General features: G+C 38.6%; 2 protein-coding genes across 2 annotated transcripts in view; one reads left to right on the top strand and one right to left on the bottom strand.

The window, feature by feature from the left end:
• The window catches only part of cenpp (centromere protein P), a 52498-nt gene extending 39182 nt beyond the window's left edge, over positions 1 to 13316 (top strand). Inside the window, exon 7 of the mRNA XM_020611201.1 lies at positions 13290 to 13316. Coding sequence (XP_020466857.1) covers positions 13290 to 13301 — 12 coding nt within the window. The 3' untranslated portion in view covers positions 13302 to 13316. The remainder of the gene's footprint in view (positions 1 to 13289) is intronic.
• Positions 4314 to 10477, bottom strand: aspn (asporin (LRR class 1)). Its single transcript, XM_020611197.1, has 7 exons — positions 10189 to 10477; positions 9559 to 9671; positions 7304 to 7517; positions 6100 to 6210; positions 5753 to 5846; positions 5228 to 5366; positions 4314 to 4514 (listed from the first exon to the last, which is right to left on the bottom strand). The coding sequence occupies exons 1-7, from the start codon at positions 10469 to 10471 to the stop codon at positions 4314 to 4316; spliced, it is 1155 nt and encodes a 384-aa protein (XP_020466853.1). The 5' UTR covers positions 10472 to 10477.
• Positions 13317 to 16049: the final 2733 nt, after the last annotated feature.

Below are 16049 nucleotides of genomic sequence, written 5' to 3'. Positions count from 1 at the left end.
ACTAGACCTCTGGGCTGAAAAGACTTTAAGTAGAGTAGCTTTATACAAGTTGTGATACCTTATATAACTTATAGTGATGACTCCACAGGGAATTATCAGCCTGTAGTTCTGCTCATTTTTATGGAGTGTTTTACTGCCTCTCTGCTCATTGTTTTGGTCTTAGCTTTACTACTTTGGTTCAGTGTTTTTAATCAAGCTTGTTTCTAGCAGTGGGACGCAGCTTGGATGAGGAGCTGCAGGTGATGGGTGCTTTGTTTGTTATTTTAAGTAAATTCAATATTCAACACCTACTGTGTCCCTGGAAAACACGGAAAACACAGAAAACATTTCAGACTATGCTGCATCATGATTTCTCTTAATGCTTTTTTTTTTAAACAATTATTAGTCAATCATCAGTTTTTAGCAACCCTACTTTAAACCTAGTCCTGATCCAGTTGCTAAAGTAGCAAGAGATGTTGGAGACATAATTGTTGGTTGAAGAAAAGTCTGGAAAAAAAGCTAGTACGTCTGTCAATTTGGGATTGTTTTACTTAATCCTTTAAAGAAGTAAGACATTTTGGGAATATGCCTATTTGCTTCTTCCCATGAACCAGCACATCTAAATCTCATTAATCAACAAATTTTGTCTTGTTTGTTTAATCCATACAAAAATAGGAGTAGGTTGGTGGATTTTGTTACCTCTGGACAGGTTTTGTGTTCAGCTAAGCTAACCAACTGTGGGCTCTAGATTGATATTTACAGTGCAGACATAAAAGTAGTATTGAGCTTCATGTAAAGTCTCTGCAAGTCTCTCACTGTGCTTTAAAGGTGGTACGAAGCGTGTAAAATCAAACAAGACAAAGGATTTCTCTGTCATGATTGAACTGAATTATTGTATATATAAATTTCCCCTGCGTGTTACTTTATGAAACACCTTATGTTTGTTTTTCTGCCTTGGCAAGAAAAAAATAAGTGAACCCTCTCTAATTACCTGCATTTATCTAAAAAATGTTTTAAAATATGGTCAGATCCTCATTTAAGTAAGAATAATGACTAAACACAATCTGTTTTAACTAATAACATACACATTTTTGTATTGTTTGTGTCCATACTGAATATGACATTCAAACATTCACAGTATAGGTTATAAAAACGAACTCATTCGGCTAATGACATCAACAAAAGCTAGATGGAGTAAGGAGTTAGTGAGCCTGGAGTTGAATCGATGAAACCAGATTGAAGGTGTGGTTAGGGCTAGTTTATAACTTAAAATGCCATTTTGAGTTTGCTGTTCCCAAGAAACTGTTAATGTTAACCATGTTTTGGAAAAAGAGATCGTAGAAGACTTATGATCAAGAATCATTTGCATAAAATCTGACTGTTGTTACAAAGTGATCTCAGGGAGTTGAGATTTTCCTCAATCTACAGTTATAAGTGGACATAATTTACTACTCTGGCTGCTCTCTGTAGAACTGGGTGCCAGCAGAGAATGCTCAGTGAGGTGCAGAAGAAGAGTAACAACAAAAAGCTTGAAGGAATCAGTGGAGCTGGTTAACATCTTTGTTTATGAATCTGCCACATGCTAATCATGGTGCATAATGTCCACTGCAGGACACCACAGAGATAGATGCTGCTCGCCCAGAAACATCACTGCACACCTTGGCACTTCACAAAGCTACTGGGAAAATATTTTGTGTACTGGTGAGGTTAAATTGTTGTGGAAGATCACAAAGCTCTTTGTGTGGCGTAAAAAAGCAACTGCACACCAACTGTGAAGTTTTTGTTTTGTGACTTGGATGAAGATCAGATCACATTTTATGAGCAGTCAATGCAGAAAACTTGGTTATTCCAAAGGATTCACATCCTTTTTACCTCAGTTAAGCTGCAAAAAATATTTTTTACTATCCAGTAAGTTTGTATTTTAGACACGTTTCCTCTAATGTGGTGATCTTGAACTGTAATAAGTAGGACACAGGTTACTAGAGAGTTCCTCACTTTAGAAGAAGCATAGAAAAAAACACCGCAAAATTGAATCAATATGGTCCCTTTATTGCCCTGTTACCTGCAGAATATAGGGGCAGTTTCCCAGAAAGACAAGATTTCTCAACACTTTTGCTTTGAAATCTGAACCAGTGGCTGTCTGGTTGTTCATTGTTCTAGATATGTCTCCACTGACCCTTCAACAGCTGCCTGTAACTCCTTACTGTGCACTGTCATCTGCTGGTGGAAAACAAAATAGCCAGGGAACACAATGCTGGTCCCAGTGATGAAATGTAGCTGGAGTGAGAGTAAAAAAAAAAAAAGCACACTTTTGTCTTAACTGATCACTTATTATCTTTACTTTACTAATTTATTAGCCAAAACATTTGTATGAATGGATGGATATTAATTGTTATATTTAAGTTATTTATCAGGAAGCACAGCAGCATGGTGGTTAGCGCTGTCGCCTCACAGCAAGTAGGTTCTGGGTTTGAACCCGCACTAACCCTGTACCTTACTGTGCAGTGTTTGCATGTTCTCCCTGTGCCTGCATGGGTTCTCTCCGGGTACCCTGGCTTCCTTCCACAGTCTAAAGACATACAGGTTAGGTTGATTGGTGTCTCTAAATTGCCCATAGGAGTGAGTGTGTGCGGTATAGATAATGGATGGATGGGAAGTAATTTCTCAAGCAAAATATGCATTTGTTGTTTCTAGCTGCTCCAATATGATGTTTTTTTGCATTTTTTTTCTGTTTATGAAAATACAGTGTTTTAAACGTTGATCAGAAAAATTAAGATGCCAGCTTTTGCCTTGAGAACTGTTGATGGAAAGCTTTTACTATTTTCTGACATTTTACAGACTATCCATCCATTATCTATACCGCTTATTCCTGAACAGGGTCGTGGGGGCACTGGAGCCAATCCCAGCCGACACTGGGCGAGAGGTGGGGTCCACCCTGGTCAGGTCGCCAGACTATCACAGGCTATGCTGTCCCTTTTACAGACTAAACAACTTAAATGTTGAATAATCAAAAGTTGTTAGTTGCAGCCCTTTTAAGAATGCACTCCACATATGACTTGGTTTGGTGTGAGATTTAACTTTATTTAAACACAGTTTTTCCATTATAAAATTAATTCATGCAATATTTTTGGGCACAGTCATTTGTAACCTTTGAAAATCAGTCTACAAGTCGTCAAATTAATTAGGCTAAAACTGTTTTGAGAGGGAATATGACAAAGATTAAATAATAAAACTGATAACTTGTCAAATGTTAAAACCACTTTCATTTTGAGGAAAAGTAAAGATATAGTAAATAAATATAGCACCATTTCAGAGGAAAGAACATTGGAGGAAACAGGAACCTTCAGGTTTGGGAATTACATGACCTGCTGATAATTTCAATATTAACTGTAGTTCACTTGGTTCCTGTAGTTAATTACAACAAAGTGACTTATAGGATGAATTTTAGAATAGTTACTGATAATCAGTCCATCCCCAGCCCTGCAGAGGACAAATTTGCATCAAGGACAATGTAGAATCCAGTTTGACATGAAGCTTTTAACTTCTAAATAAAGACAATACAGAGTAGTAGTGAGATAATATAGAACATCAACATAAAGACAAACATGGGGCTTCAGCATGAGTTATTGCACTAAGTAATGCCAGCATCATTCATTGGCTATACAGACTTCTGCTGGGAGGAAATTGTTTTAGTTTAGGTGAAAGTATTTTTTTAAGGCAACCGTTATGTTACTTCTGTGGCCTCAAGTTTTTATTATAATCATGTCTCAGCTGACAAAATATGCAAGTATAATAGGCTATGTAAGAAAATGACACAAGAGGGAAAAGCTTTAGTTTTTAAGCTAAAAGGGGAAGAACTAAAGTCAAGTTTAGTCAAGTCAAGTTGCTTAGTGGTTTTGCTCAAAAAATTACCAGAGGGAGGCGCTTTAGTCCTGCAAAAGTTGAGAGACAAAAGGTAAAGGATCACCTTACAGATGATACTTCACAAAGCTAAGCAGGGCTCTTCTGTTGAAATTCATAGCAGCTGTTTATGTCATTACATGCCCCCCCGTATACTACATATAGCTGATGAACATCCAAAATAGATTTTGCTTTTCTCCTCTTACCGAGAACTTTAGGTGTGTCAATAGTAGGATCATTCAACTTGTACTGTAGGGTCTAATATACATTAATGCAATGTTTTCTTTCATTTCCTGAACTGCTAACACTTCAGGAGTGAGGTTTCATCTTTTTTTTTAATCTATCAGAATCATTTCCAACTCATTCGTTATACTGTAAAGAGAAAGAGGATGTTGACAGTTTCAGAGCTGTCTAGAGCTCTCAGTTCTGGCTTTCTACTTCTTTCTGAAGTTTCCGAGCTGAAGACCCCGCCGTCCAGCCACACAGCGAAAGGTGGCTGGCTGGATGTCCCAGTATTTAACAGGGTTAGCATACAGACTGATGGCTGTGTACAGGTTCTTCTTGGCACTGTGACTGATGGGACAGAAGTCATTGATTCCCACGCTGCTGATTTTGTTGCCATGGAGGAAAATTACCTGAAAACAAAGAGGATTTATTTTATAATCAGGTTATTTTTTCTGCTTCGTCAGTAAACCAATTGTGATTGGGAATTTGTTCTAATGCTGCTTTACTGCTTTGGAAACCCAGAATCACAACCCTTAGACCAGGAAAGAAAGGCTGGAATAGTGCACAGTTTGGAAAGTTTGGTATCTTATAATTCCAGGTTGCTGAATTGAAGGAAATTGATGCATCTGAGATGGCTTAAATGATCGAATTATTTATTCTAACAACCTTAACAACTGACATTGAACACTAAGAAAACCAAAGAACTGTTTACAGATTTCAAGAAGCACACTGCAGGATCCCCTCCCATTACTTATAAATGGAGAGCTTGTGGAGAAGGTTCAGAATTTAAAATTTCTTGGCACCCATATCGCCGATAACTTCACCTGGTCTGTCAACATCACAGAGGCCCAGCAGTGTATGCACTTTCTGAGACTGCTGAAAAGGAACTGTTTGAATGAACTGTTTCTGGTGACGTTCTACCACTCAGCATCTACTTGAGCTACACTATGAGATTTGGGAAAATCCTTGTTTGCTGCTCGCCCCACCCTCCCAATGGTTGCGATTGAGTTTTTGAATCACCCTAACTCTACTATCCACTAAACCCTGATCTGTTTTGTGACTTGTACTACAGTCTGCTGATAGTGATCAAGGTGCTAGATTTCCTACAGCGTCTGTATTTCACCTGGAGATAGCGTAGGGAGTTGAGGCCCGGAGGGACCTTTTTCAGGCGATTGTTGTCCAGGTGGATCTCACGGATGCTTGGGGTGCTGATAAAGCTGCCGTTTTCTACAAACTTGATCTGGTTAAAACCAAGTCCTAGTCTGCAAAGGTATTTAACAAGAATCACTACTTATGAATAAGAGGCAGCAGAAATGAAGTGATTAAAAAAGTTTTACACATCAGATTGATAAACATTGTTATATTTTCACTTATTTTTAACTTGCACATAAAGAAGACAAAGCCGCTGCAGTGTAATAGAGCTAAAAACATCTTAAGCGTAGGTTTTTGTTTAAAATTACCAGAGATCTTAAATGATGCACATAATGTGATAGGAAATATTTGCTAACAAATCACATTAACATATATGTACAACATTCTAGAGATGAGTATCTAGTTTCTGCATCACGACCTGCACCAAAGCTCAGCTTACTGCAAAATGTCTTTACAAATGTCACTTTCTAGGACAAAATTCATCTGTTTTTTTCACCTCTGCAGGTTTTTATATCTGATGAAATCTTCTACTTCCACCTTCGAGATCTTGTTGTAATCCAGGCTCAACTCTGTGATGGAGGTTGGAAGGTCTGGGAGAAATAAAACATACCAAACATGACCAATGAAAAGGCTATACCAAGCCTCCTTTAGTTCGTGACTCTTTTTCAATAATTATTTGGAAACAAACCACTTAAAGTGTCATATTATCAGACATTAGCAGTGTTTATGCCTCATTTACTTCTACAGTTGTGGTCCAGTGTAGTAAGACTTGAGATGGCTGACTGGAGGATACACAAGTTACCTTTCATTTTGTTAAATCAGCATAACATGAGGTGAGTCTACCTTTTGGTACAGCAGTCAGTTTGGCCTCTGCCATACCGACGTACAGGGTCGACAAGCCGTTAAAAGCTCTTAGCTCAATCCCGCTGTTGGACAGAGGGTTGGCGCCCAGCTCTGTTTGGACAAGCATAAAATATCTGTTATTGATCCATGATATCTCTTGATTATGGTAGAGAACATACATCACGTGCATTATTATTTGTTGTAATTATGTTTTTATCACTTGCTCTTAGAGATTGGTCGACTTTGTCTGCATATTATTCTTCTATAAAATAATTTATCAAGACCTTAGTCGTCTCACTTTTTTACTTTATTTTTAAAAATTATTTAATTGTTTTAATCGCGTAAATTACCAGATTTTTAGTCCTTTTAATCAATAATTAATTAGAGGAAACTGCAGGATAAAACTATTGAATCCACATGCTACGTGTATGTGGACACATTCTCAAACATGTACACTTGATATAGTTGTTGGCGTGTTCTTCATACAGGCCCTTAAAGACAAGACTAGATTAAATTTCTGTCATGCAGACTGGCTCATACTGTGTATATGGATTCAGAAGGGATCATGTGGACCTCTCATGGTTATGGGAACCGGTCACTATTGTTTCATAGACAAAAAAGGAATGCTATGTGAGTTTGTCATACATTGCCAAAACTTGTTTGGAAAGAGGTCTAGGTTAATGGTTTGCAAAATGGCTGACTTTGACGCCACAAGGTTAATGTTCCTTTAAATATGATATACCCATGATTGTGATATTTTATTTAGTATAACCAAGTAGATTTAGCTTCCTTACTCTATGTCCAACTAGGCAAAGTGTCTGGAAGACACTGGAAATCTTAATGGTTGTTTAACCGTCACTACCATATTTCCCCAGCTTTAAGCCATTATTTGCCTAAACCTAAACCAAAACTCAGTCATGGAGGTGGCAGATCAGAAAATACTCAAATGAATAAATGGTCATATGGATCATTTAGCAAAGCAGTGGTAAACAACCTGTTGTGTGGTGTGGGTCTGAATATTTAACTGCTCCAAATCTGCAGTTTACCATTCAAAACAAATACTACATTGTAACGGTGTATTCTTTACTTTGCTCTGGTTGAATGCCTGTTGCATTATTTGGGCTGAAAGGACTGGTGCTGTAACACCTGTCTTTGAGAGAATGTGTGTTATTCATAATCTGATACAAGAAGCTGAAACTCATACCTAGCACGTGGAGTTTCCTCAGCCCTTTGAATGCATCCTTCTGGATTTTGCTGATCATGTTTTCATGGAAGCGGAGCTCAATGACGTTGGGAGGCAGGTTTGCAGGGATCTCAGTCAGTAGGTTGTAGGAGAGGTACAGCAGTTTGAGATTGTTCATGTTTCTGAAAGCCCTGGGATGAATCTTAGAAATCTTGTTGTTGATCAGAAACAGGCCCTGATGTGAGTGAAAACTAGAAAAGCTTATTAGATTCAAGCTTTTTTTCAAGTTTTGCTGCAAATATTTCAAGAATTTTTTTTGTCTAACATTCTAAATTCAACTTCTGTAAGACAAGATTAAGAATATGTATGGTTTTATTTGACACTTTCATCTAAAAGAATCACAACATGCCTTGTATTTATGGTTTTGTTTTTTGGTTAGAACATATTTTCATTTCTTTTTTTGTAAGATAAATAAGCTGTAATTAAAACTGGAATCAGGGAGCACAATTGAAAATCAGTTGGATATAAACGATACTCAACTTGGTGCTGATTCAGCCACAGAACTTCCAGCAATGTCTGGGCCATAGTACAGAGCTGTAGCTGCAGATTGTTTTCATTGTCTGCTGTGACACAGTACAGAGTTTATACCTCGATGTGGGTTATTTGCAGCTGGGAAAACAATAACTAGATCAAAGACAAACCCACTCCTACTTGTCAGCTGTGATATTCATACAGACGGCCTGTCATGTCATAAGGCTCCAGGCAACATTTGGCTGAAATTAGTGGGTTGTTTGTTCTTATCTGGTAACTTAAAGAATCTTAAGAGCTACAAGATGGTATTGTCAACTTGTAGGATGAAGATGAATGGACAAAATCTACACATGTTATTGCTGTAGTAGGAAGTCTGGAGCTGTTGTCATGCTCTGAAAGTATGAACACCTGTGCAGTAGAAGAACTGGAGGATGTAAATATAGATTTGTGTTTTTGAGAGCTGAGGTCTAGTGTTAATTTTTAGCCACATCAGGGCCATGACTATTGTCTTTTACTCACATAAAACTTGCCAGTTCATTAACAATTAATTTATAGAATGTAAAAAATTATTTTTACACATTGCAGAGACTGCTTTTGTTTCATTTCAAAAGACAGGCACCAATACAGTGATGCACATACGGATTTGTTTCCCATGCATTGCTGGAGGCAGAATGTTGATGACACAGTGGAGCACTCGTTTTTTTTTGTCTCGTTGAAACTGAGCATTGAAGCAATTATTCTTGAAGGCTTATCCCTGATCTGCTGTGGTTTGAAATGTATTTCATTTAAACACTGCTTTGGACAAGAACATTTACCAGATCAGCAAATATAATTAGAAATGTTGAGACCGATTACATGCAAAACTAATGCAGCCTCAGCTTTACTTTGTTTTTTTTTTTTTTTTAATTATTAGCTTACTGTGCCTAAACACAGCCTCACAGAGCCACTAGCATGACTGTAGACTCCTCGTGTTATTAGCAACAAAGTTGTAAAGAAGCTATTTTACATGCAGGTCTTGTTAAAGCTCGAGGTAGTAGGTCCCATCTTCAACTAGCCAAGTGGTGTGCGACTGATTTTCTTGGTGGTCAACAAGAAAAATGGAATGGTATTGAATTTGTCAGCCTTAATATGCAGGGGAAAGACTGACTTTTCTAAATATTTTGTTTAGATTAGTGGATTCCATGAAATAGATACTCGAAATGTTATATAACAGTTCTTGCATCAGGACCGTTTCAGTTGCATGTAGTACATGTGACTGGAAAGTATTTGCTCGTCTAGTTTGTTTTCATCTGTTGGATTAATTTCATTCTTTGCCTGTCTAAATGCACAAATATGCCTTGTGCATACCCTCTTGCGTATGCAGACATGGACAAGGGGCACGCAAGCATTCCTATACTTCAAATCGAGGGCCTGCCTTCTGTCCGCGTCCACCGATGGTTTCTGAGCACTGAAGCACATGCGCAGTCAGAGCTTTTGCTATGTGTACTGTCCATGCGAACATAAACTTTTGGCCTGTACACGATTGTCCTGCACAGAGTCTACATGGACCCTCGTGGACCTGGGAAGATGACGAAAATTATGCCACTTGATCTTAGCAGACATGCAGGCGCACAAGCCATGAATAGCCTTTAACTTTAGACATGCTTGATGTTTACTATAGGTTTGTTTAAACGTGTTAACAAAAAAGGGGTTGTGTTCATTATTACACATGTTCAGGGTAAACTAGTTCTGAAGGCTTCTCTTACATAAAGCTTGTGGAGGCCTTTAAAGTCGTCCTCCTTGATGTCAGTGATGTCATTGTTTTGGAGGTCTATCATTATAGTGTCTTCAGGAATCTTCTCAGGAACAGAAATCAGACCTGTTGGCAGAAACACAAATGCCTGATTAAGATCCAGACTTGGACTAAAACTAATGAAAATCAGAGCCCATACATGTTGCATATAATACATTGTTGGACTTCAGACTTAAACTCTGCCATCCCAGTTCTCAAATAATAATAGCTCAGTGATTTTCTGATACAGGAGAACATGCAAGACCATACATGATGTTTCAGAAACAAAGCCATGGGATACTGTTGTACTGCACCTACAACTGTGGCAGTTACGCCCAAGATTTTTTCATTGCCTTAGGTCCTAATGTTGCAGTAAATAATGTTAAATCTACAGACTCTAGGGTCTCAAAGTATCAAGAGTTGGACTAATACATTGTTGGTTTCTTTGTCTTTTGATTCGTTGTCAAGAAGAAAAATATAAGAACACCAGATTTAGGTATGTGACTTAGCATCACGTAGTGTGATTGCATTAAAAATTTTCAACACACAGCTTATATATAGTAGCACATGGATGCAGATGTATTCCAACTGAGTATGTTCTGACCCAGGTCGGAGCACTGCACCACTTTTGGTGAGCAACGGCAACCGGCTGGACAGTTCTCATCATCATCATAATCGTCGTCGTCATCGTCATCGTCATCTGAATCAGCCATCATGATGTCATAGTTTTTCATGAAGTCCATGATGTTGATTGGCTGGTAGGGTTTGGCGTTGCCAACCGCCAGTAGGCAAAGCAGGAGGAAGACCCTCATGGTTTTATTGGAAGACTGCTCAGTGAAACAACAACCAGGGAGAGCTGTAGGAAAAGACAGGGGCTCAGTTAGCATTAGGCTCCAAACCAAGAGACAGGACTAGACTCTGATGTGATGGCACAGAGGAAATAACCTGTCTAAGCAGTGCAGTTTTTTTCTGCTGTTTTATTCCACCATCAACAGAACAGAATGCACTCTGTCTGCAAGAATGACTCACCATAATGGTATCAAGTAAAGGTATCACTAGTTCTAATGTACAGTGGCATGTTTTAGAAATGGCAAGGCCTGTGAAAGTTTGTCACGGTTGATGTGGAATCTCTCCGTCTCTCTCAGCATGGCTTTGACATGCATAAACCACTGACTACTACAATGTTTGAAAAGAGAGCAAAGATGGCAAATGGTTTTATACTTGTACAGCGCTTTTCTATGCATTGCAGCACATTCAAAGCGCTTTCACACTATTTGGCCATTCACCTATTCGCACTCCCAAGCGCACACACACCGGTGTATCACCGGGAGCAACTCGGGGTCAGTGTCTTGCGCAAGGACACTTCGACATGTGGACTGGACAAGCCGGGACTCAAACCACTAATCTTCTGATTAGTAGATGACTTGCTATTCCTCCTGAGCCACAACCACCCCCAAAGAGGAGTTTCACAGTATCTTTCTTTTTTTCATTAGTTTTAACCACTTCAGGTTTTCACTGATCCATAATTTGGTGAAATACAACAGGAACCAACCCAACCAGATTATCCTAGTATCCAGTTAACCAACAGGATGCAGTCCAGTACAACACTACCTTTAACTATGACCTCAATAATAAGCATATAATTTATACATGTTGACAATTTCACCAATAACTAAAACATTTAGAGCTTCATAAACACAGAAATAAGGTGGAAATATTGCATTGAATTGCATATAATTCTACAGGTGTACCTAATAAAGGGGCTGCTCAGTGTATTATAAAACTTAGTTAATCTTTGCACAAGAATGCATTTCAGTGCTGAACCACATTGAGGCGATTTGTTTCATAAATATGTTTGAGCTAATGAAGCTAGTGCAACCAGAACTGACCCTAGATCACAGCACAATACAGAGGTGGGTTTACACAGCGGTAACCATGGTGACATGATACAATCTTCTGGGCAGCAGATTTACTCCTGTTGATGGTTTTCCTTGTGTGCTGTAGTGCACTTAATAGGAGCCACCAGTCTAAAGTGTTGGAAACATTTCTAAAACTGTAGTTACCCTTATGCTCAGCAGCACTAGAGTTCAGTTTCAGTTTTGCTGCCTGATTTAGGAAAATATTACTACTAAAACAGTAAAGGGGGACAGGGCATGCAGAGTTCCTGGAGTGATTGGTTTCAGTAAGCACTGCACTTTTTTTCTACCACTGTTTCCATGAAGCTTTGAAGCACTTGGGTTCTTGCAGCCAATGTAAATGTTTTTCCAGCTCTCACCTATTCACCATCTGTAACGATTCACAAAATGATTTATATATCCTCCTATATTACATATTCACGCAGCCAGCAGTGAGAGGCCAGGGATCGTATGGTTGCATGTTTCTGCTAATCTTGATGGATTCTGAGCCCTTTCGTTGAGCATTCAGTCCACCCACAAATATGTGGTAGTGGTCCTGCTGTGAAGCAAATACCTCTCAGCACAGACCCTTCCTCTGAACCCAGACTGTCTTTTATTTCATAAGTGCACATTTTGCACAAAAGAGTTTGTTTCTTGATGTGTGTTTTACAACTTATTGGACTTCTGCTTTAGAAACGTGGCAGTAAATTAGACATAACTCTGTTGTTTATTGTGTTTTCATTCACTTGACCAGACAGGCATTGAAAACTAATCCAGTATTACCTCATTTAACTCCAGTCATACTGGTTCAGGTAAAGCATTTTTGTTCACAGTCGAGTTATTCTCACATTTCATGAAACATCTAAACCAGATGGCCGTCCCCAGCCTTTTCCCCCTTATGATCCCTGCTGCCTCCATCAGGACTCTCATATCTCACTACCACTAATGGCTACAACTAGTGGTTGTTTTTACGAGCAAATGATCTGTCAGTTATTTTTAGATAATTGGAATGGTGGTTTAGTTTATAAAATGTCAGAAAACTGTGAAGAAGTTCCAACCATGACCACTTCAAGATGACTTCTTCAATCCGGAGTCCAAAGATATTTTGTTTACAGTTAAAACAAAAAACAACAGCAAACCCTCGCATTGGAGAAGCTGGAACCAGAGAATATTTGGCATTCTGATTAAATAACAGAAAATTAATTTTGATAGCGAGCAATTATCACATTTATTGCTCTAATTTTTATCATTAAATTGTTGTAGTACTTATACCAATAAAAGATCATGTCTGACAGTTTCCCTCAAGTGTTTACAACCTGTGATTAGTGTACTCCATGCAAATGTACTTAGCATTTTTGTCAAGTGAGATAAGACTCCAGACAAGTAACATATAAATGACTTCAACACTGAGCATAAAACTCAACCATTAAACATTGCTCCCTTCAGATTTTTCCCATTAGGAAGTTCACTTAAAACATCAAAATTGGTGTTGTGCTTTAAAATTTGCATGAAAATCAAACTCACTCAGAAATATATCCATTTGAAATATTGTCCTCCTGTTTCTCCTACAGTAGAAAACTAGATCAGATGGTGAAATGAAGATTTTCATGCAGTGGCTCCAAATGAAACACCTCCACCGCCTTTAAGCCTTATTCAGCAGAAGTAAACTGACCTAAAGACCTCAGAGATGCTGTTTCTTTGACAATCAAACATGCCAGCTTGCCTAGTTGAAAACTTAGAAAGTTTAGTTTTTTTGTTTAAAAATCCAGGGTGTGTCCTACCTCAGGTGTGTTTGTGTCCTGGTTTAAAGCCCACACAATGAGCAGAGCGCACAGTCCAGCTGGAAGGCTGAGAGTTGGATCTTCAGTCATACATTCCCAGTGAATGGACAACAGCATCACCCTCTCTCTCCAGGAAAAAAAAAAAAAACAGCCCCCAGAACCCCCCACCAATGGAAAACCTCTGCTGTTAGGGTGAGTTTCAGTAACGTGCTCTGACTCTCTCAGTGATCACACCATCAGTATGTCTCAGGGACTACATTTGAAAAGGCATTATTGGGACGTTAGTCATATGTTTTCCATCAGGAACTTTGAAGTGATGCCAGGATAGTTAACGTCAGACTCCTGAGTGCACAAGTCTTTGTACAGAACTTACTGGTAGGTCTGTCACCTCCCCTCTCCTCATGGGAACCTGCCATATTGAATATCTTACATCAACATGAATGGTTTCTACACTGTCTGAGGCCTGTTGGCGCTGGGTTAAACAAGAATAGTTGGACTGTACAGCTGCTGTTGCTGTTTGGGTTTTCTCACTGTAAACATCAAGGTTATTCCTTCATTTGGCTGTTTCCTCTTGTCTTCCATGCTGACCTAAAGTCCATTTAGACAAACATGAGTGAAATTATCAGCAGGAGGAGGATGTGTGAGATGTAGTGAAGCTCTAGGTAGGTCTTCATGGTGAGCAGCTCAGGATGATGAGCTGGCTATTATTGATTCTCTGATAAAAATCCCTAAAAATGCAGAAAATATACAGAAAGTCGAAATGTCAAGGCACAACAACGATGTCAAACCTTCCTCGGGGAGTGAGAATAGAAGTACAGACTTTTTGAGATGTTTTCTACAATTTAAGGAAGTTTTTCACTATTTTCTAACATTTTTAATTAGACAGTCTCAGTAATTAATACAAAAAACACAAGAAAAGAAGTTTTTAGAACGTATTTCACCTATGCATCTAACGAAAAAACGGTGTTAATCAGAGCAGTACCATCTATATTTTCATTCATGCCAACTGCATGTATGAAATTGTGTATCCAGCAAAAATAAAACGTGAATAGGAATACACTGAGTCCAAATTTAAACTCTTATCATTCCAGCACTCTTATATATAATAAAGAATAAGTGGCAGAATTCTCTTATAAATGCTGAAATTGATAAGAACGTGTGACAGTGATTTCACTGTGAGAAGAGGTGCTGAGCACCCCCTTACAGTCTAGTTGTTTGTTTAGGCTCCAGCGAACACTAAGTTTTCACATCTATTGTTGGAAGAGCAGAGAACACTCTTCTTCTTCAATTTCATTATTGTTGTCCATTCACTGGGAATTACTTTAACAGATAGATAAAGCCAACTAAGATTTATTCTCTCCTGTTTCAAGATTGTGACAGTCATTTTTCAAAATATTTAAAACCAAATGAGGACAGACAAATTTGCTGAATGACTTAAGACAGATGAGTCTTCAGTAGTGGTACAGTCAGAGGTTTCTCCTTGTCTTGTAGATTTCCTCCTTAATTTAAAAGCAGAGATGAGGAGAGGCAGACGATAAACACCATGCAGTAACAAATGTCTATTTTGTGTCGGGCTCTGCATGATGTGTACATTACATTAACAAGGCACAACAGGAAAGCTTTCAGCTTTACACTTGAAGCAAAAATGTGAAATGCCTCCCAAGAATGGAAAAGCTAACAGGAGCTTGCTCCCTTAGGGGTTTGTGTGTTATACTATTCCTTTTTTCCATTTAGTCCTGGTATTTTCTGCTGAGCTGAGCTGGAACGGGCTCTGAGTCAACTTATGGCAGAGACAGACCCTCCAAATATGCCCTGGTTTGGCAGTCAGATGAACCGAGATGGGAATGAGACTATGTTCTGGTTTCAGTACATCTACTCTGAGAGGAAATCATTTTTTCCAAACCATCAGAGATCTGGTTAAAGGATCATCTCACCAACAAGGAGCCTGCTTGTTAGTTTTTCTAGTGCAGTATTCTGTTCTGGATGGTTTACATTTACAAACTTACAAAGCTATGTATTATGTGTCGTTGCACAAATATTTAGTGATTATTCTCAGATGACTCTTTCATTTAAGTGTCTTTTTGAACTGTAGGGGTGTCTGTTTATAGATATGTCTTCTCAGTGCTCGCATGCCTTAAACAGACTCTCCCACTCCTCTTCACTTTTTCTTGTATTCGCATCAGATGAGTTGTTCCTCCTTGTCCTCACCTAGGTATAAGGCCTGGACTCAGTTCTCTGATAAAACCATTCTGGTGTTATAACCTCCTCTTTTATGAAACTTTATCATAAATGTGTAAATAGGGACATTTTGGCATCTGGGGGTTTCGGTCTGGCTAGGGACCTTTGTTGCATTTATCCCTCCTCTCTCCTCATTTCTTGTCGCCTCTCCACTGTCAGCTAGCAGATATACAATAGGCATAAAAACCAGAACAAAATAAGTATATAAAGTGCAAACTTCTATGTCCCTTTTTTGCTTGACTCATTTGTATAGTTCCCGAAGTTTTCACTAAATGAGGTAAAAGCTCTAGGAGCTGCATAAAGTGGTCACTGATGTTTTGGGTTTAGATTCTAGGTGCATTAGTTATATACAAGATAAATTGTTCATTTGGTTTAAGGTTGTTCTTAATCTAAGTGAGGCTTTCTTAAATAAATGAAATATGGCTAAATATAAACACATTCCTGTTAAGCAGCAACAGATTGTCATAAGCACTTAGGGGGAAGATAACAATTCATCATCATTCATCATCGCTTCTTTCAACCTTGCCAGTAGTGAGGAAGCTGCCTGATGA

The sequence above is a fragment of the Monopterus albus genome, unplaced genomic scaffold, assembly GCF_001952655.1.
Source record: "Monopterus albus unplaced genomic scaffold, M_albus_1.0 scaffold110.1, whole genome shotgun sequence".
In the NCBI taxonomy this organism is placed as follows: Eukaryota; Metazoa; Chordata; class Actinopteri; order Synbranchiformes; family Synbranchidae; genus Monopterus; species Monopterus albus.
This window is presented reverse-complemented; position numbering and strand designations above follow the sequence as displayed.

Excerpts from the sequence above, each read along its gene's own strand:
- aspn (XM_020611197.1), bottom strand. The coding sequence starts at position 10,471 with ATGCTAACTGAGCCCCTGTCTTTTCCTACAGCTCTCCCTGGTTGTTGT. Across the intron at positions 9,672-10,188 it reads GGTGCAGTGCTCCGACCTGG|GTCTGATTTCTGTTCCTGAG; the intron begins GTCAGAACATAC and ends TTCTGCCAACAG. Across the intron at positions 6,211-7,303 it reads GAGGAAACTCCACGTGCTAG|AGCTGGGCGCCAACCCTCTG; the intron begins GTATGAGTTTCA and ends TTGTCCAAACAG.